This window comes from Macaca thibetana, chromosome 13 (genome assembly GCF_024542745.1).
Source record: "Macaca thibetana thibetana isolate TM-01 chromosome 13, ASM2454274v1, whole genome shotgun sequence".
Taxonomy (NCBI): domain Eukaryota; kingdom Metazoa; phylum Chordata; class Mammalia; order Primates; family Cercopithecidae; genus Macaca; species Macaca thibetana.
In genome coordinates, this window is record NC_065590.1 from 60,102,928 (window position 1) to 60,125,136 (window position 22,209).

At 53.1% G+C, this 22,209-nt stretch overlaps 1 protein-coding gene across 4 annotated transcripts in view; it reads right to left on the bottom strand.

Moving 5' to 3' along the window:
• Positions 1 to 22,209, bottom strand: part of TTC7A (tetratricopeptide repeat domain 7A) — a 156,971-nt gene that overhangs the window by 59,822 nt on the left and 74,940 nt on the right. For 3 of the 4 annotated variants that reach the window (XM_050754727.1, XM_050754726.1, XM_050754729.1), the window contains 5 exons: positions 21,849 to 22,006; positions 21,204 to 21,267; positions 10,304 to 10,441; positions 9,650 to 9,733; positions 4,951 to 5,055 (listed from right to left, as the gene is read on the bottom strand). In XM_050754727.1, coding sequence (XP_050610684.1) covers positions 4,951 to 5,055; positions 9,650 to 9,733; positions 10,304 to 10,441; positions 21,204 to 21,267; positions 21,849 to 22,006 — 549 coding nt within the window. The remainder of the gene's footprint in view (positions 1 to 4,950; positions 5,056 to 9,649; positions 9,734 to 10,303; positions 10,442 to 21,203; positions 21,268 to 21,848; positions 22,007 to 22,209) is intronic. The other variant, XM_050754728.1, reaches the window with a different exon arrangement.

A 22,209-nucleotide genomic window follows, 5' to 3' on the forward strand; every position in this document is an offset into this window, starting at 1 on the left:
TTTCACAGCAGAAGGCGCGGAGGCACAGGGAGCTGAGCTGAAGCGACCTACCCAAGGTCACCTGTCTAGGAAGTGGCAGAGCTGTGTTTCCAACCCCAGTCTCCCGATGCTGATTCACAGCCCTCTGTAGGTTTTCATGTTTCTCCTCTCTGACCCTCTGGAAAAAGGATGCATCGAAGGACATAATGTTTTGCTCCTTTGTTTTTGTGTTACATAAGTAAGGAAAAATTTCCTGTGACTTTACAAGTTTCTCTGTCTCTCCAGTGTCTTGAATTTGGTCCCTACACAGACTGGCCTCTTGCTCACACACTCTGCTAATTCACAGGACTGCCTTCCATTTCAAGGGTTACCTCACCTTGCAGTGAGCCAAAGAGGAAATCTTCACCCTCGTTCCTCTCTTTCTGGGAACTAGAGAAAGTTCATTTCTGAGCCTGCAGAGTTTTTAAGAGCACCTCCAGTTTCTCCTTAGCTCCTTCCCACAGAGCCCGGAACCTGCTGTTAGCTGCTCTGGTGAAAAAATCCCCTTTTTTTCTCCCTGGGAGGAGTAGGCACTCTTCCAATTTCTACAAGCTGGTGGCAGGAGGGCTGGCATTCTCTCTCCCCTGCCTCATCAACACTTAATCCATCTTCCTGGCTCTACCCACCCCTGAATTCGAAAAATGAAGTCAAAAACATAAAGGTGCATCCTTTCTGTGTGCCTGCTATTTTCAAGGGGCTACAATAGTGATAGCTACCATTCAGGTACCCGCAGCGTGCTACGTGGGGGCACTCTTCATGTCATCTCTGATACTCACAGCTACCCTATAACGGTGGACATGATTATTTCCAGGCTACAGATGAGGAAACTGAAGCACAGACAGGGTAAATTACTCCCTCAAAGTCACACAGTTAGTAAGTGGGAGTACATGGGTAGGCAGAGATTTGAACTCTACCATCTCTGCCTCCAAAGCCTATGCACTTTTCCACTATCCCCTGCTGCCTTCCTCAGGAAGGAGGTGAGAGATGGCATCAGAGACCCTTCCAATGATGAGCATGCCCTGTTTCCATTTTGCAACACCTCTCCTGTCTGTGTGACACCACACATGCATAGCCTATCCTCTTTGCCTCCTGTAAAGGTTTCAACTTTTTAAGTTAAATGAATTCAGATACAAAAAAATATTTACATCTCTCTTTCCTTCTGCTGCAAATATAGGGACCCCGGCAGGAGGCTGGGCATGCCAAGGCAGGAGGCTGCCATGCAGGCCTCTCTGATTTCAGTTCTGGCGTCACTGAGTCAGAGCCTGGGAAGCCCTCCCTCACCAAAGGGAGCTTCAGGCTAAGCCGCAGGGTCAGTGCTCTCCCATTCCAAACTCAACCCTGTTCAGCTACTCCCACCCTGGTGTAAACCCCCGAATCAGCCAGCCAGCACGTGACCATGCACGTCTCTCTGCCTGCCACAATCTCCAAGAGACAACCTTGCTCTCAGACCCAGACCGGGTGTGGGGTATCCAACAGTGGCTCTGGGCATGAGGACAGGACGTGGGAACAGCAGGTGCTCCGCCTCTGGGCATGTGGCCACCCAGTCCAGCTTCACCCAGCACAACTCGTTTTTCAAATGTCCTAGTTTCAGCCTCCCTTCCTGCAACCCAGGCCAAATTGTCCACCCCCAGATTTCTGTCCCCTGCTCATGGGGCTTGGCGGGGCCTGCTGGGGGCTGACGTGAGCCAGAATAACTGCGAAGGCAGGAGACGAAGGGGGTGTGAGCCGCCTTTTGGGATCTGTGCCCCGTCTCATGCACAAACACCCCCTGCCTGCCAGGCAGACCCATTCTTTTCACTGTGGGCCTCGGGAACAGAGAGTACAGGGCTGACCCTGTTTGTAAAACTAGGGATGGTGAGGCAGGAATCCAGCAGAAGGATGGGGCCAGTTTCCAGTCCTCGAGAAGGGGCTCAAACACGAAATTTGTGGGGAGCTTGTTGCCTACCTTCTCAGAACCCTTGGATACCCCACAGCCTGCTCTCTTTACAGTGCCACCTAGGGAGCAAGAATTAGCTGCAGAGTGCTGGGAGAACCCCCAAACCAAATACAGATCCCTCATCCTGTCCCTTCGTGGCCAGTTGAGGTGTGTGTCGCTTGGTCAGTTACTAGTATAGCACCTACTATATGAAGGCTTCCTGTTGGGGAGAGGGGGTCAGAGTGCGAGACATGGCAAGTGAGCAAGTTCCCCATCTAGTTGGGAAGTCATGCGCCACATACGACAGAATTCATTGCCAAGTGAATGTGTCCATCAGCAAGAAGGATCCATCCAGCGAGCACCAGGCACTGAACCCTGGGCTGGGGTTTCAAAGAAAAGACAGATAATTCTTGCACTCAAGAAACACAGATGATCACAACGTGACGTGATCTGTATCCAAGACAGGTAGGAAGTGCAGGGGGTGAAGCTTCCAGATCAGGGAAGGTTGCCAGGAGTCCACCCCCAGGCCATCCGTGGGACATCACTCTAGCCTGTGCCTGATTTAAACCCTGGCTCAAACTAGCCCCTAAACCCAAATATGCTGCCCAGCCGAAGTTAAACAGCTCACCCTTTCTTCTCCTCGATTCTGATGACAAGTCTGCATGTTTAAGTTTCCTTTTGGGCTTTTCTATTTATGTTGTCATTGATTACTTTGCTCCTAACTCATCTGATTTCAATTTGGACTGATTTGATCCTAATTTTATTACCATGTAATCTGAATGCACATAATTACTGTAATTATGCTGCTGAGGGAAACAGCTCCTGCATGGTGGGAAGACCTAAATTTAGGGCTTCCTGGCAAGGGCGGCCGTTGGCTGGGTGGACCCACAGCTACCTCAGAGCTGGCAGCCTTGAGGGGCACAGATGCCCTCCCCTGCAACACCCCCTCAGAGATGGGTATTTTGGGCTTCATCTCAGAGATGAGCTTGAGGCCCCTCTCAGAAGCCCAGGGAGCAAGCAGCGGCCTGAGTTGGGGTCGGGGAGCCCACCCGCTCTGCACACTCGGGCTCATATCTCCATCCTCTGCTGCATATGCTCAGCACCCATGGGCCGCCCGCATCTAAAGTGCTTGCTCACAAGGTCTCCCTACCTCTGGGTGCCAACTGTCTTCCCCAAAAGACCTGGGAACCAAGGGTTCCCTGATACTCATGAGGCGGGGGAAAGCAAAGGCCTGGCTCTGACCCTCCTGTATCCTCCCTTGCCCTCTGAGTCCAGTCTGAGGCTGCCTCCTCCATGATGCCTCCCTGACCTGTCCAGCCCTCTCCCTACTTGGTTATTTATGTCCCACCTGAGGAGACGTATGACTTACTGTTTCCATTTTACAGATGGGAAAACTGAGGCACAGTGAGGTTAGGTGCCTTACTCTAGAGTACCCAGTGGGTGGGCAGTGAAACTCTTAACTACCTCATTACACTGCTCCTTCCAAAAGCCCAGAGCCTATTACAGGATTGATCTCATGTAATTCTCCCCAACCTAAACGACAGCATAAAGAACACGAGCCAGATGCCACACTTTCCCCTCCTCCTGATCAGCCAGAGGGGATGGGGCACTGCAGACACAGAGATCTGAGAACCAGGTGGAAAAGGGGACAGGTGCTCTTTTCACCCAGCTTCTTTGTGCTTGGGAGGACTGACTCCCTGGAGCAGAGACAAGGCGAGCCCTGCTGCGATGACGAGGAGGGGACCCAGCAGAGGGATGGGGCCAGTTTCCAATCCTAGGGAAGAAAGGTTGGAACATGGAATTTGTGGAAGGCTCATTGCCTCCCTCCCCAGAATCCATGATTTGCTTGTGTACAGGAGGGAAAGTGGCAAGAAGAGTTGTAAAGGTTGCCAATTATGAAGCACCTGCTGTATGCACCCAGAGCCTGGCCCCTGCTGCCTTAGAACAAGCTGGGCACACAATGGTGAGGGGGTGGCTGAAGGTGTCAGGCCAACAGGAAGACAGGGAGGCCATCTCCAGGGGAAGTGCCCACTTTAGGAGACCCTGGGCCCAGAGAGCAGATGAAAGAACTGGGGACATGTGGGTGCGGAAGGGCCTGATAGCCACTGTGTGGGAGGGAGGATGCACTTGCTCTGTGTTGCTTGAGAGGGTAGAAATAGGAGGCTGAAATCAGCAAGCTGACTGGGACTGAAGAAAGCAAAGATTGTCCAGAAGTGAGCCCCCAGTTGGAACAGATACCTGCGCAGAGGCCCCACTGCTGGGGCCCAGTGCCGTGGCCCAAGAGCCCCCATAGGCCTGGAGCAGCCTCTGAGCAGACCCGGGGCAGGAGGACCACAGCAAGGCGGGGGACCTGGGCTCCTGGCCCTGTTCTCCTTCACTACTTCAAGCTGCTGATCTCATGGGGGTCTTTAGGTGCCTGCAGTAAAGGCCTCCAACTGGGGAGCGGGCATACCTGGAGCCATAGCCTCCTAACAATTCAGCTGCCTCTGCAGAGAGCAGTAAGCAAGCAGCGGAGCACAGGGCAGGGCCCTGGAGGGCTAGAGCCAAGAGGAAGGAGAGGGGCTTACAGAAAAGACCACCTTCCCATGTCGCCAAGAGCAGCTCTGCCCCAAGAATCGTGCCTTGCACCCCTTGGAGATTAGATGCTAAGATCATCTGAAGCCTCAGAAATGATGGGGCTGGTCCAGGTAACTCAAGGTCTTACCTACTACCCTGCTGCTGGGCAGGTGGGGGGCACCTCTACTTCCCTATATTTCACTCTCTGGAGGCCACAGTTCAAGGCTGAACCGCAAACCAGACACCATCCTGAGTCAGCGGACCCTGCCTTGGAGATGGAGGCTGGTGGCTTCTCAGAGACTTTCTCCCTGCCCAGGCCCATCTGCCTGATAGCTCCCATCCTCTCCACCTTCCACATGCACCCTCACATACATGCCAAGACGTGCACACCCCACTCACAGTCAGCTGCTGCCACCCTCCCCACAGAAGGCCTCTGGGCCCTGCCCTCACAGCTCACTCACCCAGTGAAGGGACCCGATGCAGACCTTCGCGGCCATCAGGGGCACAGTGGGGTCCGAGGGCCTCAACTTCACACACTCCCGCAGCAGGGACACGGCGTAGGCTGACTGCAGAAAAAACAGCAGGAAACACTGTCACTCACAGCCCTGGATCTCAAGGGCCCACAGTGGGGCGAGCTCCCCAAACAACCAAGCCTTGCTCTGTATCCCTTTGCTCTCAGGAGCCAGGAAGAGGGCCAGGGCAGAGAAATCTCCCTGGGCCTCAGTTTCCTCATCTGAAGATTAGAAGCTGTCACCCTTGCTCCTTAGGTAACATGATGACCGCTAACATGACAACAAATGGAAGCTCTCCAAAAGGAATTCAAATTTCAAGCACAGAAATTTTAGAGGTAGAAAGGGGCTCTCTAAATGAGGGCTGGGCACAGTGGCTCACACCTGCAATCCCAGCACTTTGGGAGACTGAGGCAGGCTGATCACTTGAGCTTGGGATTTGAGACCAGCCTCGCCAACATGGTGAAACCCCATCTCTACTAAAAATACAAAAATCAGCCGGCTGTGGAGGCGTGTGTCCACACCCGGCTACTCGGGAGGCTGAGACACAAGAATCGCCTGAACCCAAGAGGTGGAAGTTGCAGGGAGCCGAGATTGTGCCACCACACTCTAGCCTGGGTGACACAGTGAGACTGTGTCTCAAAAAATAATAATAATAAAATAATAATAATAAATAAGGACTCCGGAGGCATGGCCAATGGCAGGGGTTGGGGGTCGTATAAAGGCTGGCGGAGAGGAAGCGGAGATATTCTAAACTGGCAGAGCCCGAGAGAACCTCCAGACAGGAATCTGAGGATCCCCCCAGGCTTCAGGGCTCAGACTGGACGTGCTGAGGACAGCCAAGTGTGAAGCAGGGCTGAGGTGGTGGGCAGCCACGGCCAGACAGGGATGTTACCAATAACAGTAATGAGAAGAACAGCAGCAGCAAACACTTATCCAGATCTTGGGATATGCAGGCATTGTCCTAAGTCTGGGGTTGACAAAACACAGTTAACAGGCCAAATCTGGCACTCTATTTTTGTAAATAAAGTTTTACTGGAACACAGCCATGTGCATTCATTTACATACTGTCTATGGCTGTTTTCCTGATACGGTAGCAGAGTGGAATAGTTGCAAAAGACTGTTGGGCCTGCAGAGTCAAAACCGTCTACTATCTGACCCATTACAGAAAAGAGGTTGGAGAACCCTGTTCTAAGTGCATTTTAAATACCAAGTGATTTAATTTTTACGCAGTCTTATGATGTAGATACTCTGACTTTACTTGGTACAGGTGGGAAAACTGAAATGCAAAGTTAGGTAGCTTGTTCAAAGCCACACAGCCTATGAATGGCTGAGCTGAGGTTTGAACGTAGCCTGGCTCTAACCACTACCCTACACTGCCTCTATGATGACCACTGTGGCCAGAAAGGAGGCCTGTTTCCTGTTTCCCTGCCCACCGCCCCCCCACCCCAAACACACACACACACACACACCCCCCCCCACCCACCCACACACACACACACTCTCTCTCTCTCTCTCTCTGGGCTGGAACCTTTTCCAGGAAACTCAGCAGTAATCCTCCCAGTGTGTACACCCCTGTACCTGTGTGACCTCCAGGTTTGCAGGTACCTGTGTGTAACTATGACAATTCCCATATACTGGGCCCTACTGTGGGCCAAGCAATCCCCCACTAATTAGCTCTCATATCCCCCCAGCTCTGGAGGTACAGAAGGAAATGGAGGCTCTAGGAGGCTCCCCTGTCCACAGCAGGGTATGAGCAACTGGCAGGTGCACAGCTAGGATCTGAATGGTCTGTGTCCACCCTGGACACCCCGCCTCCCTCCAGCTGGCCTCCCATTTTCCCCGCCATCTAAGGAAGAGCTTTTCTCAACCCAGACGTGATAGATTTCCCTGGGCTTTGACTCAGACTTATTAGGTCAACTGCAGGTGTCTTTGCCAAGGGTATGCTCTGAACCCAGTACTGGGCTAGGGGTTGTGGGGTCACTCAGGAAAGGGGATGAGGCCATGGCTCTTTCCTCAAAGGACCCCACAGAAAGGGTGGGAGAGACAACAAAGGCCACCACCCCCATGGCTCTCTCTGGAAACAAGAGGGTAGGAGGCCAAGCACAAAAGGGTGTTAGCAGGTGACCGGCTCCTGCAGGCTGGGAGACTCCACAGCGTACCCAGTGTGGGCGGGTGCCAGGGGGTATGAGGGGCTTGAAGGCACTGTCAGGCTATCTACCTCCTCCTGAGACCCTGCCCTGGGAACACCACTCCAAGTCCCTCCCCAGACCCTCCATCCACACCCTAGCAAGCCTCAGGCTTCTCAGCCTCCTTCTCATGGCTGCTAAACTCTGGATCCTTGCCATACAGGGTTCTCTAACCCTGACCCTCTGCATTCCACCCCCTTCCACCCCACCCCCATGTACACCAAAAAACGCTGCTATTTAAGGAGCCATCTGAGGACTCAGCAGCCGGAGCAGCAGCTTTTTTTTTTTGTCATGCTGGTTACCTAGCAACACAGCCAATGCAACTGCCGCACAGAGACCAAGAGAAGGAACGACCTAAATCACGCCACGGAACTCATCCATTATTCCTGCAGGTTCAACTGCCCAGACTCACCTTCTGGAAGGCCTTTCGGGCACAATCACAGATACAGGCCCTCGATTCCACCTTACGCTTTCAGCAAAGGCAAGGTCTGGCCACCCCTGAGGGCTGCCTGGGACAATCAGGCAGACTGATTTGGTGGGCAGGGTTCCCAAAGCGGGTGGAGAATGCTCTCCAGAACAATCTCCTGCTACACCGAACGCACAGTGTCTCCAGCCCATGGAGCCTCATGCATGAGGAACTGGCCAATCTCAACTCCCTGATGCAAGCCCACTCCTGGGGCCACCTTGCTGGTCTGTGAAGGAGCCAAGTCATGAAACCAGCTCCCTAGATGCTGGGATGGTGCCAGGCTGTGTCTGGATCTCTCTGAGTCCAGCTAGTCAGAGGCAGAAGACTCCTTACCTCCCAGGCTATCACGACACCTTTGACTGACTGGAGAGCTTCTAGGAGCCTCTCTCGGATTTAAAGCTAACTTGCATGTGCAGTTAATTTTTCTGAGCAGAAGTCTTCAGCTTCTCTTACCTCCTGAAAGGGGTCCATGACCCACAGAAGGGTTCGACTCACTGCTCTGGCCCTAGGCCTCTCCCACCTGTACTCACTGTCCCAAGATTAGACGGGTTTTCTGTGTTTCCCAGAGGTAGGAAGAACAGGCCCATGCCACTGTGAGCTGTCTGCCCAGGCTCCATGGAAGCTCCAGCCCCACCTCCTCCCGGCCCTGTCCCTACTACCCCAGGCTGACCGCTGCCTTCAATACCTTCCTGTCCCCATCCCCACTGCCAGTTCATCTTTTCCACCCCCTCCACCATTGCCCACGCTGTCTCCTTTGCCTGCAGTTCTGTAGGAGGGTTTCTCTCACTCCCTAACCCTTGAAGGGCCAGGGCCTTGCCCTGTGTTCTGAATTCTCCCTGAGCCTCAACAAGACCCTGTTAAGCACAAAGCCAAGGAGATCATGCTGTGACTTCAAGATGTTCTGCGAGGTGTCCGATGTGATGGGGGAGAGTATAGAGGTTTGGGAAGACACATGCCCAGCAGATGGGGACAGGGAAGGCTCCCCAAAAAGCCTCTCCCCACAGTCAGGCTGCAGCACCTGCTCCTCTTCCCCCTCCCTGCCAGGACCTGGCCTGCCTCGGCTGCTGAGGCCCCGAGCTGGCTGGCACACCCTTCGTGCGTGGAGGAGGCACTGGCAAGCTGGGAGGGCCCTCCTGAGAGACGGCTGCGGGGCCAGAAATGGAACGTGGCACAGATGGGCCAGGGGGGCGAGGAATTCCCTCAGCCCCATGAAAGGGCTTTGGATATTTACAGCTCCTGGAACAATCTGCAAGCTCATGCCACCTTATTTCCTGCATTCATAGCATCCTCAGCCCCAACACCCTCAGAACTCAGCTCCAGAAAGGTTTTCCTTTCATGTCACTGCTTAAAATAGAGGCTTATGTAAGTAAAATTCTGATCGGAGCAGAAAGCAGGGGTGACGGCACCGGAGCTGGGTGGATAGAGAGCGAACTCATGCCCGGTGCTCCTTGCTCTGGGCAGCATCCCGCCGGGCCCTGTCCCCATCCAGGTGCTCCTGGCCCCATACATCATGCAGTACTCCCTACAAACTCCCTTGTGGGTGCTGCTGCTCTGCTCCACCCTTTAAGATTCCCCCGAGGCAAGTCTCCAGTCCACAAGCAGGCCATTTCCTGACGCCATGCTCAGTGGACAGGATGAGAGCTACAGCCCACATGGAACAACGTTCCCTCCCCTCGATACACCTCATGTCCGCCACATGCCGTCACGTTATTAGCTCTTCAGCACAGAGGTTACAGTGCTCCCGTGCATGTACGCACGTGCAGAGAAAAGCATCCAGAGACTCACACCTGCACACCGGCACACTCATAGCTCACATGTGGACAGGAATTCACACAAGGTGTCTGTGTAGCCCACCCCACGCCCCTCACTCTCCTGGAGGTTCAAACCAGCTGCAGGATAGTCCCCACCCTCTCCCCTGGCCAGAAAACCCCTCCGTCCACCTCAGCAGAGCCCCCTGAGGGTGAGTGTACAACCCCTAGCACCCCCTGGACCTTACCTTCCCACAAGCCACCATGGAGAGGGCCACCTGGTACCAAAGGTGAAATTCTCCAAACGCAAACTTCATGGCTCGCTCCAGGCACTGGGGAGGGGAGATAGTCAGCACTTACTCACCAGGGGTCCTCACACCCCAGCCACCCACACCCTTCCAGGGTAGTCACTGCCCAAGTCACTGCCTTTGGGAGGCTGCAGGAGGCCCGCACTTGGCTCCTGGGAGACACCCTGCAGAAACCCAGTTCCTGCCTCTGGCATGCTGTGTGACCCTGCTCAAGTCTCCCACCCTCTCAGTTCACCTCCTTAACATGTGAATGATCTCACAGGGTGATACCAAAAAGCAAATGGAGTAAGATTTGTGAAAGTGCTTTCAAAACATAGACATGCAATAAAAATAGCAGGGAACATTTATTATTACTGTGCATGGCGCTGTTCTCAGCCTTTCACATGCACTCTCCCCAACAACCTTGTGAGGTGGGTTCTCTAACTGCCCATATTTCACCAGTGAGGAAGCTGAGACTTGTACAACTTGCCAAGGTCAAAGCGGCAGAGCAGCCTGGCAGGGGAGGGACAGGTGAAGGGACAAATGGCTCCATCTGATTTCCTTTACAGACTGCCTGACTCTGGGGAGTGGGATGGGCTGCATGGCGGGCCGTACCTCAGAGAGCATGACATACTGTCCCCTTCTGCCCAACGTGATGCTCAGGAGGTCATAGATGGCTGCAGCATTCTGCAAGCTCACTGCCCGGTCCTCCTCCTGCTCTGGCACCCGGCTCAGCACCACGTCTCGAGTGGCCTGTGGGTAGGACATTGTTTGGGTAAGAGTGAGGACAGCAGATAAGTAGGTGTCCGTCTTCGAGGGGCCCCCACCTTGCTGGCCCAGACACTATCACCACTGACCCAGACCAGAAAGACGGCCACGCTCTCAGAAACGGCCTTTTCTCATCTCCACAAAGGCTCTCTCCAAGAGAGAAAATCTTCCACCTTTAGCCCAGGTTGGGTGAGGGAGCAGTTCTGAGGGGTCAAGCTTCTGGTATTAAATTTGTTATTCTACAAAATTTCAAGCCTACAGAAAAGTTGCAAGAATAGTCTCATAACCGAAAACCCTTCCTCAATGTTCCTCTCTCTATAGAATTATTATTGCCCTTTATAGTCAGTTACTTTTTCTCATTCCAGGATCCAGTCCAGGATCATACCTTGTATTTGGGTGCCATGTCTCTTTAATCTCCTTGCATCTGCAAGAGGCCCTCCACCTTTCTCTCATGACACTGGCATTTTTGAGGAGCACAGGCCAGTCATTTTATGGAACAGTCCCTGGTGTGTTTGCAATTCTCACAATTACAGCAAGAGTTTCGGCTAAGATGTGAAAGTGCCTGGATTGGGTAGGTGGCTCTGCTGCTTGACGCTTGGTGGGGAGGTTGGGCTGTGGCCCCCAGTGCCCTCTTCTCTTCCTCTTCAGTCTTTCAAGTAGCTTTGACAAGGACATTCCCAGAGCCCCCCTTCCCTTCCCCTCTGTGTCCAGCCTGGACCCTCTCCAGGCTCCTTCCAACCATGGAAACTCTCCTCCGTCCCTCCCCAGGGAGAGCTTCCCCACACTCAAGAACTCCGCTCTTGGCATCCAGCGCCGAGGATTTCAGTAGCTCACAGAGTTGCCAGATGGCTGCTGGGGGTGGGGGTAGGAGAGGGAAATGTGCTGTATGAGTGGGAAATTCTGCCTAATTCCAAGAGGGGAGCTCCTCATCACCAAGCCAGAAGCCCCCCATCAAGGATGTGGGATTCTTTTGTTCTTTGGTCTGTGCAGGTGGTCCCACCCCTCTACCCACCTCTATACCCTGGGGACAACACGCAGGCTGGGGGCAAAAGAGACAGGGTGGAAGGGGAGAGGCTCCCCCACTGCAGGGGTCATGGGCGCCTCTGAGCAGCCACAGGGCAGGGATTTAGGCAGAGGACACTCTGGGGCCAGAAACAGTCACATCCCCATCCCCACTCCAAGGGCTGTGCGGGAGCTGGGCAGAGCTGTGCTCTGGGCAGATGCTGCTGCTGGCTGCCCCCAGCATTCTCCCTTCTCCTGCCCATTCCCCTCTGCCAAATGGGGCTCTCTCCTGCATCTCCCTCCCTCTGTCTGAGTCTCCTTCTGTGCAATGGGACTTGCCCTCCTCTGCTTCCATACACAGGACCTCAAGACCAAGAACTCAGCCTTCCTAACAGAATAAAAAGGAGCTGCCAGCCCTAAAAACCCAGATCTCCCTCATCAGAGCCACCCCATCCCTCCTGTGCAGCAAGTGGGCCTCATAGCTTCCCTTGAGCAGGACTGCTCTCCCCTCCTCCAGGTGAGGGGCTGGAGGCAGCAGCCCAAGCCCCTGAGGCCTCCAGACCACAGGCTCTGGGTGTGTCCCGCAGTGCAGGGCTGGAGTGTGTCCTCCTAGAGGCCTCCGGAAGCCAAAACACCTCCAAGACCCAAGGAGGTGACTCACTCTGGGGGACAGCTTGGTCACTGAGAGACTGGTGGTCAGGGGTTCTGATGGCTGCCCCGTTGCCACAGTTGGTGAGTGCTGCCCATGCCCCCATGGACTCAGATGGCCCAGGAGAGGGTGCCGGGATGCCCGGAAATCCCGGCAAGGCTGAGTTCTGGAGTCAGCCTGCGGAACAGGAGCCACTCAGGAGCTCCAAAGGGTTGAAGGAGAGGAGTGGAGAAAGAAGGTGCCAAGAAATCCCCCTCCTTCCCAGTGAAGTCCGCCCACACAGCCACCAACAGGAAGAGAGAAGAAATTCTAGGGAGAGGGTTGGCAGGAGCTAGTCCCCTGAGCCAACTAGGAATACAGCCCTTGTTCTATCCCTGGCAATGTACCGCCCCACTTTGCCACCTCCAGTAGCTCCCCAGCTCTGGCCATCCCGGGTGGGGACCCACAGGGGCAGCCTCCACCAGGCAGGAGTGGCTCGGGAGTGAGAGGATGGGGCACAGAGGCTCTGTCTGTGGGGAGAACAGAAAGGAGCAGCAGTACAGAATGCACATCCCCGAGTGGAAGCTGACCTGGAATTCTGGTGGGAGTGAGAGGTTCTGATGGGAGGGAGTGGGGACAGGCAGTCTGCAGGGGTGGGAAGCAGCTTGGCTGGACACATGCAGGGTCTGGGGACCCGCCTGCCTGCCCGTGCAGACCCGTCTTGTTCAGGGGATAGTGGGCTGCGAGCCATCACTATGGCCATCGGGATAAAGTCTAAACTCCTTTCTGGGGCTGCCTAACTGGCCAGCTTCTCTCCAGTGACATGGAACCCCTTGCTGGTCCCTATAGTCACCATGGCCCATCTTCGGTCATGCTGCAGTTCCCTCTGTCAACCTGGACACCTTCTAGCTCCTCAAAACTCCATTCAGGACCACCTTCTTACAGCACCATCCCTGACTCATCTCACCAGGAGAGGTCAGGCCTCTCCTGTCCTTCCCCCACCCGGCCCATACCGCAGCCCATATGCCCCCATCTGGTTCACCAGTTCTTGCTCACGGCTAGACTCCTGGCCCCAGGCACAGCCGCACACACAGAACTTGACTCAACCTGCCTTCGCAGGGTGTGACACTCAGGAGAGAAAGATTCTGGGCCTGGAGTGGAAACCTCCCCCTGTCCACCCTAGACCTTGACCTTTAAGAGAACAGTGTCTGAATTTGTGTCTGGCAGAGGGAGGGGTGAATTTTCAGAACTGGGCGTTAATTAGGTCAGAAGAATAGGAACAGAAGAGAGGATCAGTCTAGCAGCAGCGGCAGCAGCAGCAGCACAAATCCTCAGGCTGGTGATAGGCCCTCAATAGGCAGACAGCCAGGAAGGCTCCTTGGGGGTCCTACGGACTTGTGCGAACTGGGGCCTGTGCAAGAGAGGGCTGTGATTCCCCAGCCAGAAGTGGAAGTGGGCTGAGTGGTTACTATGGCTTTGGGGCAGGGCCAAAGTGAAATAGTCCTGGTGGTTGCTGGGCAGTGCCTGTGTGTGTAACCATGGCAACAGGGCGGGGTGGGGGAAATGGGACAGAGAAAAGGCAGGCGTGGGGGCTGGTGGGTAAGCCACAGCAGAATAAAATTCATGTGCAGCTCAGGGACCAGGGCCTCAGACACTATGGGAGCATCAGTGCCCTCCCAGCACCCCCAGCTGTCCTGCTCCCTCCTCCCTGGCTCATTGCCCTGAGGCCACATGGTGTACCGCCATGGTCTGGCAGTAGCTCTGACCTAGTCCCAGCTACATTCTTTCCCTTCCACCATTGAGGTGGCCTCAGACCTGCTTTCATTAGAACATCCTCTAGATCAAATGCAATAACAGATGTGAATGCACTTGTGACCTTTAAAGTAATACATGAACACTAAATCTTCTCACCGTCTCTTTCTCACTGTTCTTAGAATATGGCAGAATATTCTCCTCTGGTTTCTCCCTGCCTAGTGTGCACTGCCATAATCCCCACACCCACCCCAAGGCTGCCCAGTGCTGGGGATGCACTGCTCTGTTTAATCCATGCATTTAATCCCAGGATTTAAATCTAGCGCTTGTGTAGTTGTCCTGCTCCTAGCCTTTGTCCTGGCTGTTCTCCTAGGGTAGCCCCTCCTAGACTAAAGAATATTCACTGCAAGCCCTCTGGCAGGTCAGAAGAGGAGAAGCCAAAGAAACCACGCTAGTCCCCATACACCCATCACCCAACAGCTCAGCACTGCGAGCATAACACATTTCTGGTCTTTGACCAAGTATCCATGAAGCAAATACGGGACCTTAGGGAAAGGCCTCAGGCAGGCTGGCCCATGAGAAACCTAAGGCAGGGACTACTCTTGGTCAAATAGCTAGCCCTATGTGTGTGACACGCATTACTTTTTTTTTTTTTTTTTTTTTTTTGAGACAGTCTCACTTTTGTTGCCTAGGCTGGAGTGCAGTGGCTTGGTCTCGGCTCACTGCAACCTCCGCCTCCCGGGTTCAAGCGATTTTCCTGCCTCAGCCTCCCGAGTAGTTGGGATTACAGGCACCCGCCACCATGCCTGGCTAATTTTTTTCTATTTCTAGTAGAGACAGGGCTTCACTATGTTGGCCAGGTTGGTCTTGAACTCCTGACCTCAAGTGATCCGCCCACCTCGGCCTCCCAAAGTGCTGGGATTACAGGCTTGAGCCACCGCTCCTGGCCCACATTACTCTTTTAGAAGCTGAATTGTCACATCCACCATCTCATCTGGCCTCACAGTAACCCCATGGTGGGGCAGGGATGAAATCACTGACTGCTCCCCACCCTCTGCAGATAAGGACACTGAGCCCCAGAAGGTGAACTACCTTGCGCAAGGTCCCAGGGAGCTGAGGCTGAACCACCCCCCGTTCCCTCAGTCGGCCAGTTTGGGACCGCTGCGGCTTGCCTGAGCTCTAGACGCCTGGGGGTCCTCTGCCAGCTTTTTCCAACCTAGTAAGATACAAGACCAGTCCTGATCCTTTGGTGGCTGTAGCACCACAGGCAGCACTAACCTCTCCTTCTGCCCAGCCCTGTTTCTCCTCTCTAACTCTGGTCATAAACAGGACTCCAGTCTAAGAGAAGGAAAGGGAACTACCATGTGGAGCACGCTCTGTACCTCTGTACGGCATCTCAAAACGCTCACAACAATCTTCTGTGTACTCTCAGCCTATTCTACAGGTGGGAAGACTTTACAGATAGGAGGCCAGGTAAGCTTTCCAATGCACACGAGACAGGGGGTTGGGACCTAAATTACAGCCTAGACATTCTGACTTCACTTCTGGCTCCTTCCCTGCCTCCAGGTACCTCCGAGGAAGTGTCCAATAGCCTCATCCATGCCGTGAGAGACCCTGGGCTGGCTCTGCTTATAAAAGAACTGAAGCAAAACACAAGGTCAGGCTTCCCCCATCAGGCCCTGGGTGCTGCTTCTCTGCAAAGAACATGCTCCTTGGGCAACAAGTCCAAGCAAGGCCCTGATCAACCCCATTCTCAAAAACAGGCTCTCCATTGGCCAAGGGACAAGGCTCAGGGCCTGCTGCTGCCACCCCCACCCTCTGCAAAATTACCCCGGAAACAAGTCTCCTGGCAGCATCTGTACCCAGCACCCGCCCTTTCCCTGGAGGACACTGTCATGCTCCCCCTGTGCTGTCGTCCCCATCAGCAGACATAATTACCACTGGCTCTTGAGCTGCCAGTCCACAGAGCCAAGAAATAACATGCTCTGTGACATGTCCCATCCACCCAGCGACCCAGGCCAGGCCCATGCCAGCCTCCAAGCTCCTGCTGCATCAGGCTCCTGCAGCAGAAAAAACAGCTCTTTCCGCCAGTTAGAGAGAGGCTCTCCCACCTCCACTGAACCAAGGGCTCTAAGCTGGCAGTGTTATCAAACCCTTCACCGCTTCAGCCTTTAGCAGAGCAGGGCCTTGTGTTGGAGCAAACCAGATCCCAAAAGCTGAAACAATCTGTGCTCATCTGCTGAATCCCTGATGGAATCAAGCCCAGGAAGCACTTTTTGTTTTGTTTTGTTTTGTTTTTTTAACTGAATGGCATCCTTAATCCAATTTATCTCCCAATCAGACCTGAACATAAATGTTTTCAAAAATGACTAAGTCAGGATCAAGTATTTATCAGGACAAAATGAGCACATATTGAAGAACCAAAATGTACCAGGCACCTTCACGTTCATTTTCTTATTTAATCCACCAAAGTCATACAAGAGAGACCTTATTAGCTCCATTTTACAGATGAGAAAACCGAGGCTCAGGGTGGTAAGAAGCTCACCCAGGCCACACAGATTGTGAATGGTAAATTCAAGATTCAAATAGCCAGATGCCCAGCATTGGGCATGGCACAAAGTCTGTTAATCTGCAGAGTCCCAGGACTCAGAGACTTACCTATCCACCCCACTCTCTCAACACCAGGGCTCTGTACCCTTTCCATTTCTAAGAGCAGCAACTTGTTCGCTAGCGAAAAGAAACAGGGATCCAAGGGTTCAGTTTACTTTAGCACATATTTTTATGTCCCAGATCAGTATTTTAGAAATAATAAAGATTCCTGTATCTCCTAGTTCCCCAACTGTTTCAGAAAATCAGGCTGGTTTGATACACAGTTCTTTCAAAAACAAGAATTTACATTTGAGGTTCAGCAGACTGGGATCATTCCTTCTGATTTGGGGACCAGGATTTCCTCCACATCCCTGGGAACAAACTGCAGTAGACGGGAGTCCATTTGGGACAGGAACTATGATTGAACTATTAATCATTGTCTTTACAATGCTGAGCATGGTCCTGCATGCTGTAGCTGCTCGAACAAGATTAGATGGATGGATGGTAGGTGGATGGATAGATGAGTAAATGAATGGATGGATACATGGTGGATGGATAGACAGATGAATGGTAGGTGGATGCAGGGTTGGTAGTTGGTAGGTGGCTGGATGGATGAATGGGGGATGGATGGAATGATGGGTGGATGGATGAATGATAGGTGGATGAATAGGTGGATACATGAATGGTGGGTAGATGGATGGATGAAAGGGTGGTTGGATGAATGGGAGGTGGATGGATAAATGGATGAATGGGTAGGGGGATGCATGGTTGGTGGTGGGTGGGTAGATGGATGAATGAATGGGTGGATGGATGGATGGTGGATGAATGGATTAATGGGTGGATGGATGGATGGTGGATGAATGGATTAATAAGTGGATGAATGAATGGTGGGTAGGAGGATGGGTGGATGGAGAAATGATGGGAGGGTAGATGGCCAGAAGGATAAATGGGAAAGTGTGTAGATAATGGATATATGAATGAATCAATGATAAGTAGGTGGATTTTTAAATGCCATTTTGGCCCCAAAGACTCAAAACTAGGTCTAAAACACAAATCATCTTCAACCAGTTATATTTCATATCCTCCTTCCATTCCTGTGAAAGCATTAGTAAGGTTTCTATTTACCTCTGGAAAGACAAGGTCTCCCTCATTCATTCTGATCGCACATAGTCAGCTTGTAATAAAAACCATATCCAAGGTAGCAGCCCCATACCACACAGCCAATCCTCTGAGTTCCAAACCACAAAATAAGGAAGCCTGCAAACACTGCAAACACTGTTTCCTGCAGCAGCTGCTCTGGATGTCCTGGAGGTGGAAGCAATGATGATGATGCCTCCTGGGTTGGCTCTGCGGGAAAAGCTTTCACTGCAGCATAACACATTCTGCAGGTATTAGGAGAACCTAAATAGCAGCCAAGGCCAACAGCTGCTGTTCTAGAGGTTTCTCTCCAAGCCCATCATTTGCAGCCAAACCCAGACAATATCAAAGGGGGATGAGGAAAACCCTACAGGTGCATGGAGGCTTGGGGTTCAGCTGAGTGGTATCAGGGCAGGAGCTTGGGAAGCTGGTAGAGTGGAACCCATACCCTAGTCCTCTCACTGTTCAAGAATGAGACTGGAAGGAAGGAGAATTTAAAACAAAGGCAGGAGAAATGGCAGGTCTGGCCACTCGGAGAAACCATTCCCGGCCACAGAGGCCAGATCCAGCACCCGGGGAAAAGGTCACCGCAGACGAAACACTAAAGCTAAGCACATTGCCAACACTCTCCCCCAAATCCCTCAAGTTTCTGAATGTCTAACAGGCTGGGTGTAAGGGGAAACAAACCAGCCAGCCCCACAAGAGGCGCCTCCTCCCAGCCTCAGTGCAAACAGTGTCTGGGCAGTGCCTGTTTCCTGCGCCACAGGGAATCTCCCAGGACACCGCCTGGCCAGCCAACCCAGACTCACCCACCCTCTAACCCCTAGTCTCTGAGGCAGGCTGCCAGCCACACTGTCGTGCAAAAGGGAAAGAGCTGCTTGAAAGAGAACGCATACTCAGGAAAACCCACCTGGCTCCAAGCATGGGCCATGTTTCTGTGAAAGGCCATTCTCTGCTTGGAGGGTTTGGGAGTGGGTGGACAGCCTTAACTGAAAGGCATCTGAACTCTGTCCTGAGGACTTCGATCAAGCAGAGGCTACAGAAAATGACTTGGGAAGACAAAGCCCAGCCTCGCTCCCTACCAGGAGAAAAATTATGACCATCCTTACCCTGACAGGCTTGTCCCTTTTACAAAGCCCTCTGATCCCCAAAGTCACCTCCCTGGCCTTTTACACTTGAGAAGACCAGGGATCAGAGTAGTGGACAAGGGAAGCACCAGGATGGAAGTCCAGGAGCCCTGCATCCTGGGGCTTGGAAACTGCTGAGGGAGAAGGACATGTTTGAGTCATGGCTTCAAGGCTTATTAGTATACGACCTTGACCAACAGCCATACCTGTCCTGGACCTCACTTTCGTCATCTGTAAGATGGGAACATATAGTATTAGAGTGAACTTTTATGAAACTGTTGTTTTTGTAGGTCATAAACAATTGAAAATTAGGCAATTTCAATTAGGTGAACATAATGCTCACCTAATCAGCTTGGAACCCCCCTGGCTGAGAAAGGACCTAACAGATGACCCTGTTTTCAGCCTTTCACCACCTACCTGTAAACTGCACTGGAAGCCTCAGTACACAAAGGCTACAAAACAACCGGTGTTTAGGCTGGGTGCAGTGGCTCACGCCTGTAATCCCAGTACTTTGGGAGCTGAGGCGGGTGGATCACCTGAGGTCAAGAGATCGAGACCGGCCTGGTCAACATGGTGAAACCCCGTCTCTACTAAAAATATAAAAATCAGCCAGGCGTGGTGGCGAACACCTGTAATCCGAGCTACTCGGGAGGCTGAGACAGAAGAATCACTTGAACCTGGGAGGCAGAGGTTGCAGTGAGCCAGGATTGCGCCACTGCACTCCAGCCTAAACAATAGAGGGAGACTCTGTCTCAAAACAAAACAAAACCAAAAAAAACCCACAAAAAAACCCATGTTTCCAGACAGGTGATTCCAGTGCAGTCTCACTGGAGGGTGGATGTGGTAAAATGGCAGAGAGGGGATGGGAGTACTGGTCTGTACAGGATTCAGTCTGTGGTCAGAGTAAGGGCCCATTTTTAAAAGTAAAAAGCACACTGTTCTCCCATGAAAATCAGATGTGGCACACGGTGCCTCTTATCTCCACAGCTGCTAACCAGTGAGATGGCCCCTCCCCTGGGCAACCACTTACCCACCTCACAGGCAAACATTTTAGGACAACACCCTGGCCAGCTGGCACTCCCATCCAAATATCCACACCCTACACAGAAACTCTCAGATCCAACACGGACCAGCCCCAGCTGAGGCAGGATGCAATCCCTCTGTCCCACAGCCCAGTGCCTGCTCCCATTTGCTGGGAGGCCTGAGGCACCAGAGGTAATCTGATTACCAACGCTATCTAAGCAAGCCCTGGCATCGCAAGGTCCCAGACATCCAAGGGAACATTCATTTCTGGCTGTTCAGGGATCCTGCTCATAGGGTCTTGGTTTCTCAACCTCCGCATCCATACACTGCTCTCAGATGCATTGTTTTTTAAAAAACCAATTTCTCAACCCGGTGGTTCCCAGCTCACCAGCTCTGATGGGCCCCTTGGTCGGAGGACTTGGACCTGACCATGTAGATGACTTCTCTGTGCTTGGCTTCTGCTGCTCCTGTCCCACTCTTCCTGTGCCCTCTTTGGACAAGTCCAGTCCATCCTTCATCTTACCACCACCTCAACCACACAGCCACACTGCACTCTTCTTACGCTGAGCCTCCAAAGTGCTTAGCCCTGGGCAAACATTCCTTGGTACCATGGCCACCATATGTGCACATGCATGAGTGTGTGCGTGCATCCACATGGGTGCGTTTGCCTCATCTTCCTGCCTAGGACATGAGCAATGGGTCCTATAGAAAAGTCTAAACAGCCAACTTCACGTGTGCTTTGTCTAGCACAATTCGTCTTCTGCTCTGTGTTCTTTTCCCATAGCACTCATGCGTGGACACCCTGCATATTGTAGTTTTTGATTAATTTACTGCCTGCTTCTCTTCTCTAGAATGTAAGCTCATGAGGGAAAGGACTTTTCTCCATTTGTTTGCTGCGGCATCTCTGGCATCTAGAGTAGGGCCTGGCACAAAGTAGATGCTCAATAAATAGCTGTTGCGTGAATAAATGAACTCCTTCCACGCTTACCTTTGTGAGTACTGTTATCTTACAGGGGAGAAAACGGAGGCTCAGAGAAAATAAGTGATGTGCCCCAGCCCTCAGCTAACATGCAGAACTGGAACCTGATTCCAGGCTTTCTGACTCCAAAGTGCACATTCCTTCCATTCCCTACCTGCCATGTTCTCGTATCTGTCACGGCACCCAGCACACAGCTATGTAACATTTTACTGTGACCTTGTTGATGATCATTTTTTTAATCCCAAAAGAGGTGGGTGTGGCTCCAGGCACTCAGTCTCTACTTGTTCGGCAGCAGAATGCAGGCCTCCAAATGAAGCCTTCTATAGCCAATCCCAAACCTAATGAGCAAGACTTGCCGTATGGGGGCCCAGGGCCAAGAAGCATCTACTTTAGGAGTATCCCTGGGCGACAGAGTTTGGGTAGGTCACGGATGGCCTGTACCTGGGCCCCACAGCCCTTCCCCACAGGGTCAGAGGGCCACAGGCCGCTGAAGGACATCCTGGAGCTTACCATGGACTCGCTGATGAGGAGGAGCAGGAGGGCTTCCTCGATGTTGTCCTTGGGACAGTAGAGGCTGAAAGACACAAATGACAGGCCTGGCTAGAGCACGCACCTCACCAGACAGCACCACTGACCCACCATGCCAGCCTTCTGCCCTGGAGTCAGCACCAGCCCGGTAAGGTGACCCCTTCCTGCATAATTCATGGGCACCGGATACCATATGCCTCAGAGTTTTGGATCTGAAAGGCCGCGGTGGGCGGCGGCCGCTGGGCTGGAATAGTACGGACGCTCCTGGGGAGGAAACTTTCCTCCCAGCACCAGCACCGCAGGGAATGGCTGGGGCAACGAGCGACCCCACCTTCGAGGAACGGCACAAGCGAGAGAGGTGTATCAGACAGGACTACTGGGAAGACAGGTCACCTCCAAATGATTTCTTTGGCCTCCGAGTGCCTTATAGGATTATCTCCACAACCTGGACCCCAACACCTGCCTTCTCTAGCTGATCTGGCTCCTGCTGAGACTGAGGAGGCTGCCTGGCAGTGTGCTGAGTGGAGACTGGAGGAGAGCATGGGGCGAAGAGAAAGCCACCAGTGGGGACAGAACCCTGCGCGAGATGTGAGACTGGTGAGGTGCAGCAGGGCAGGCAGAACTTACTTGTCTCCTTCATAGAGGTGAGGTTTCCGCAGGGCCTGCGTGGCGAAAGAATTCTCCTCCTTGCCCATGAATTCGGGCAGAGGGTGGGACAGGGGGCTCCAGTAGCACTCCTCACTCAGGGAGTGCAGCAGGACCCCCGCCAGGTGCTTGGCCGCCATCTGGCAGAGAGGGAAGCACTCAGACCCAGACACAGTTGTCAGCTCTAGCCCAGCATGACCTAGAATGCCCTCTGCCCATCACCCAGCTAAATCTGCCCCCCTTGCAATGTGCGGCCCTTTGGGTAGGCCCCCCAACCCCACTCCCAAGGGAGCCCCCTTGCTCCTTCAGTCCCTCCAACACTGGGGCTCCCACCCCTCTGCTG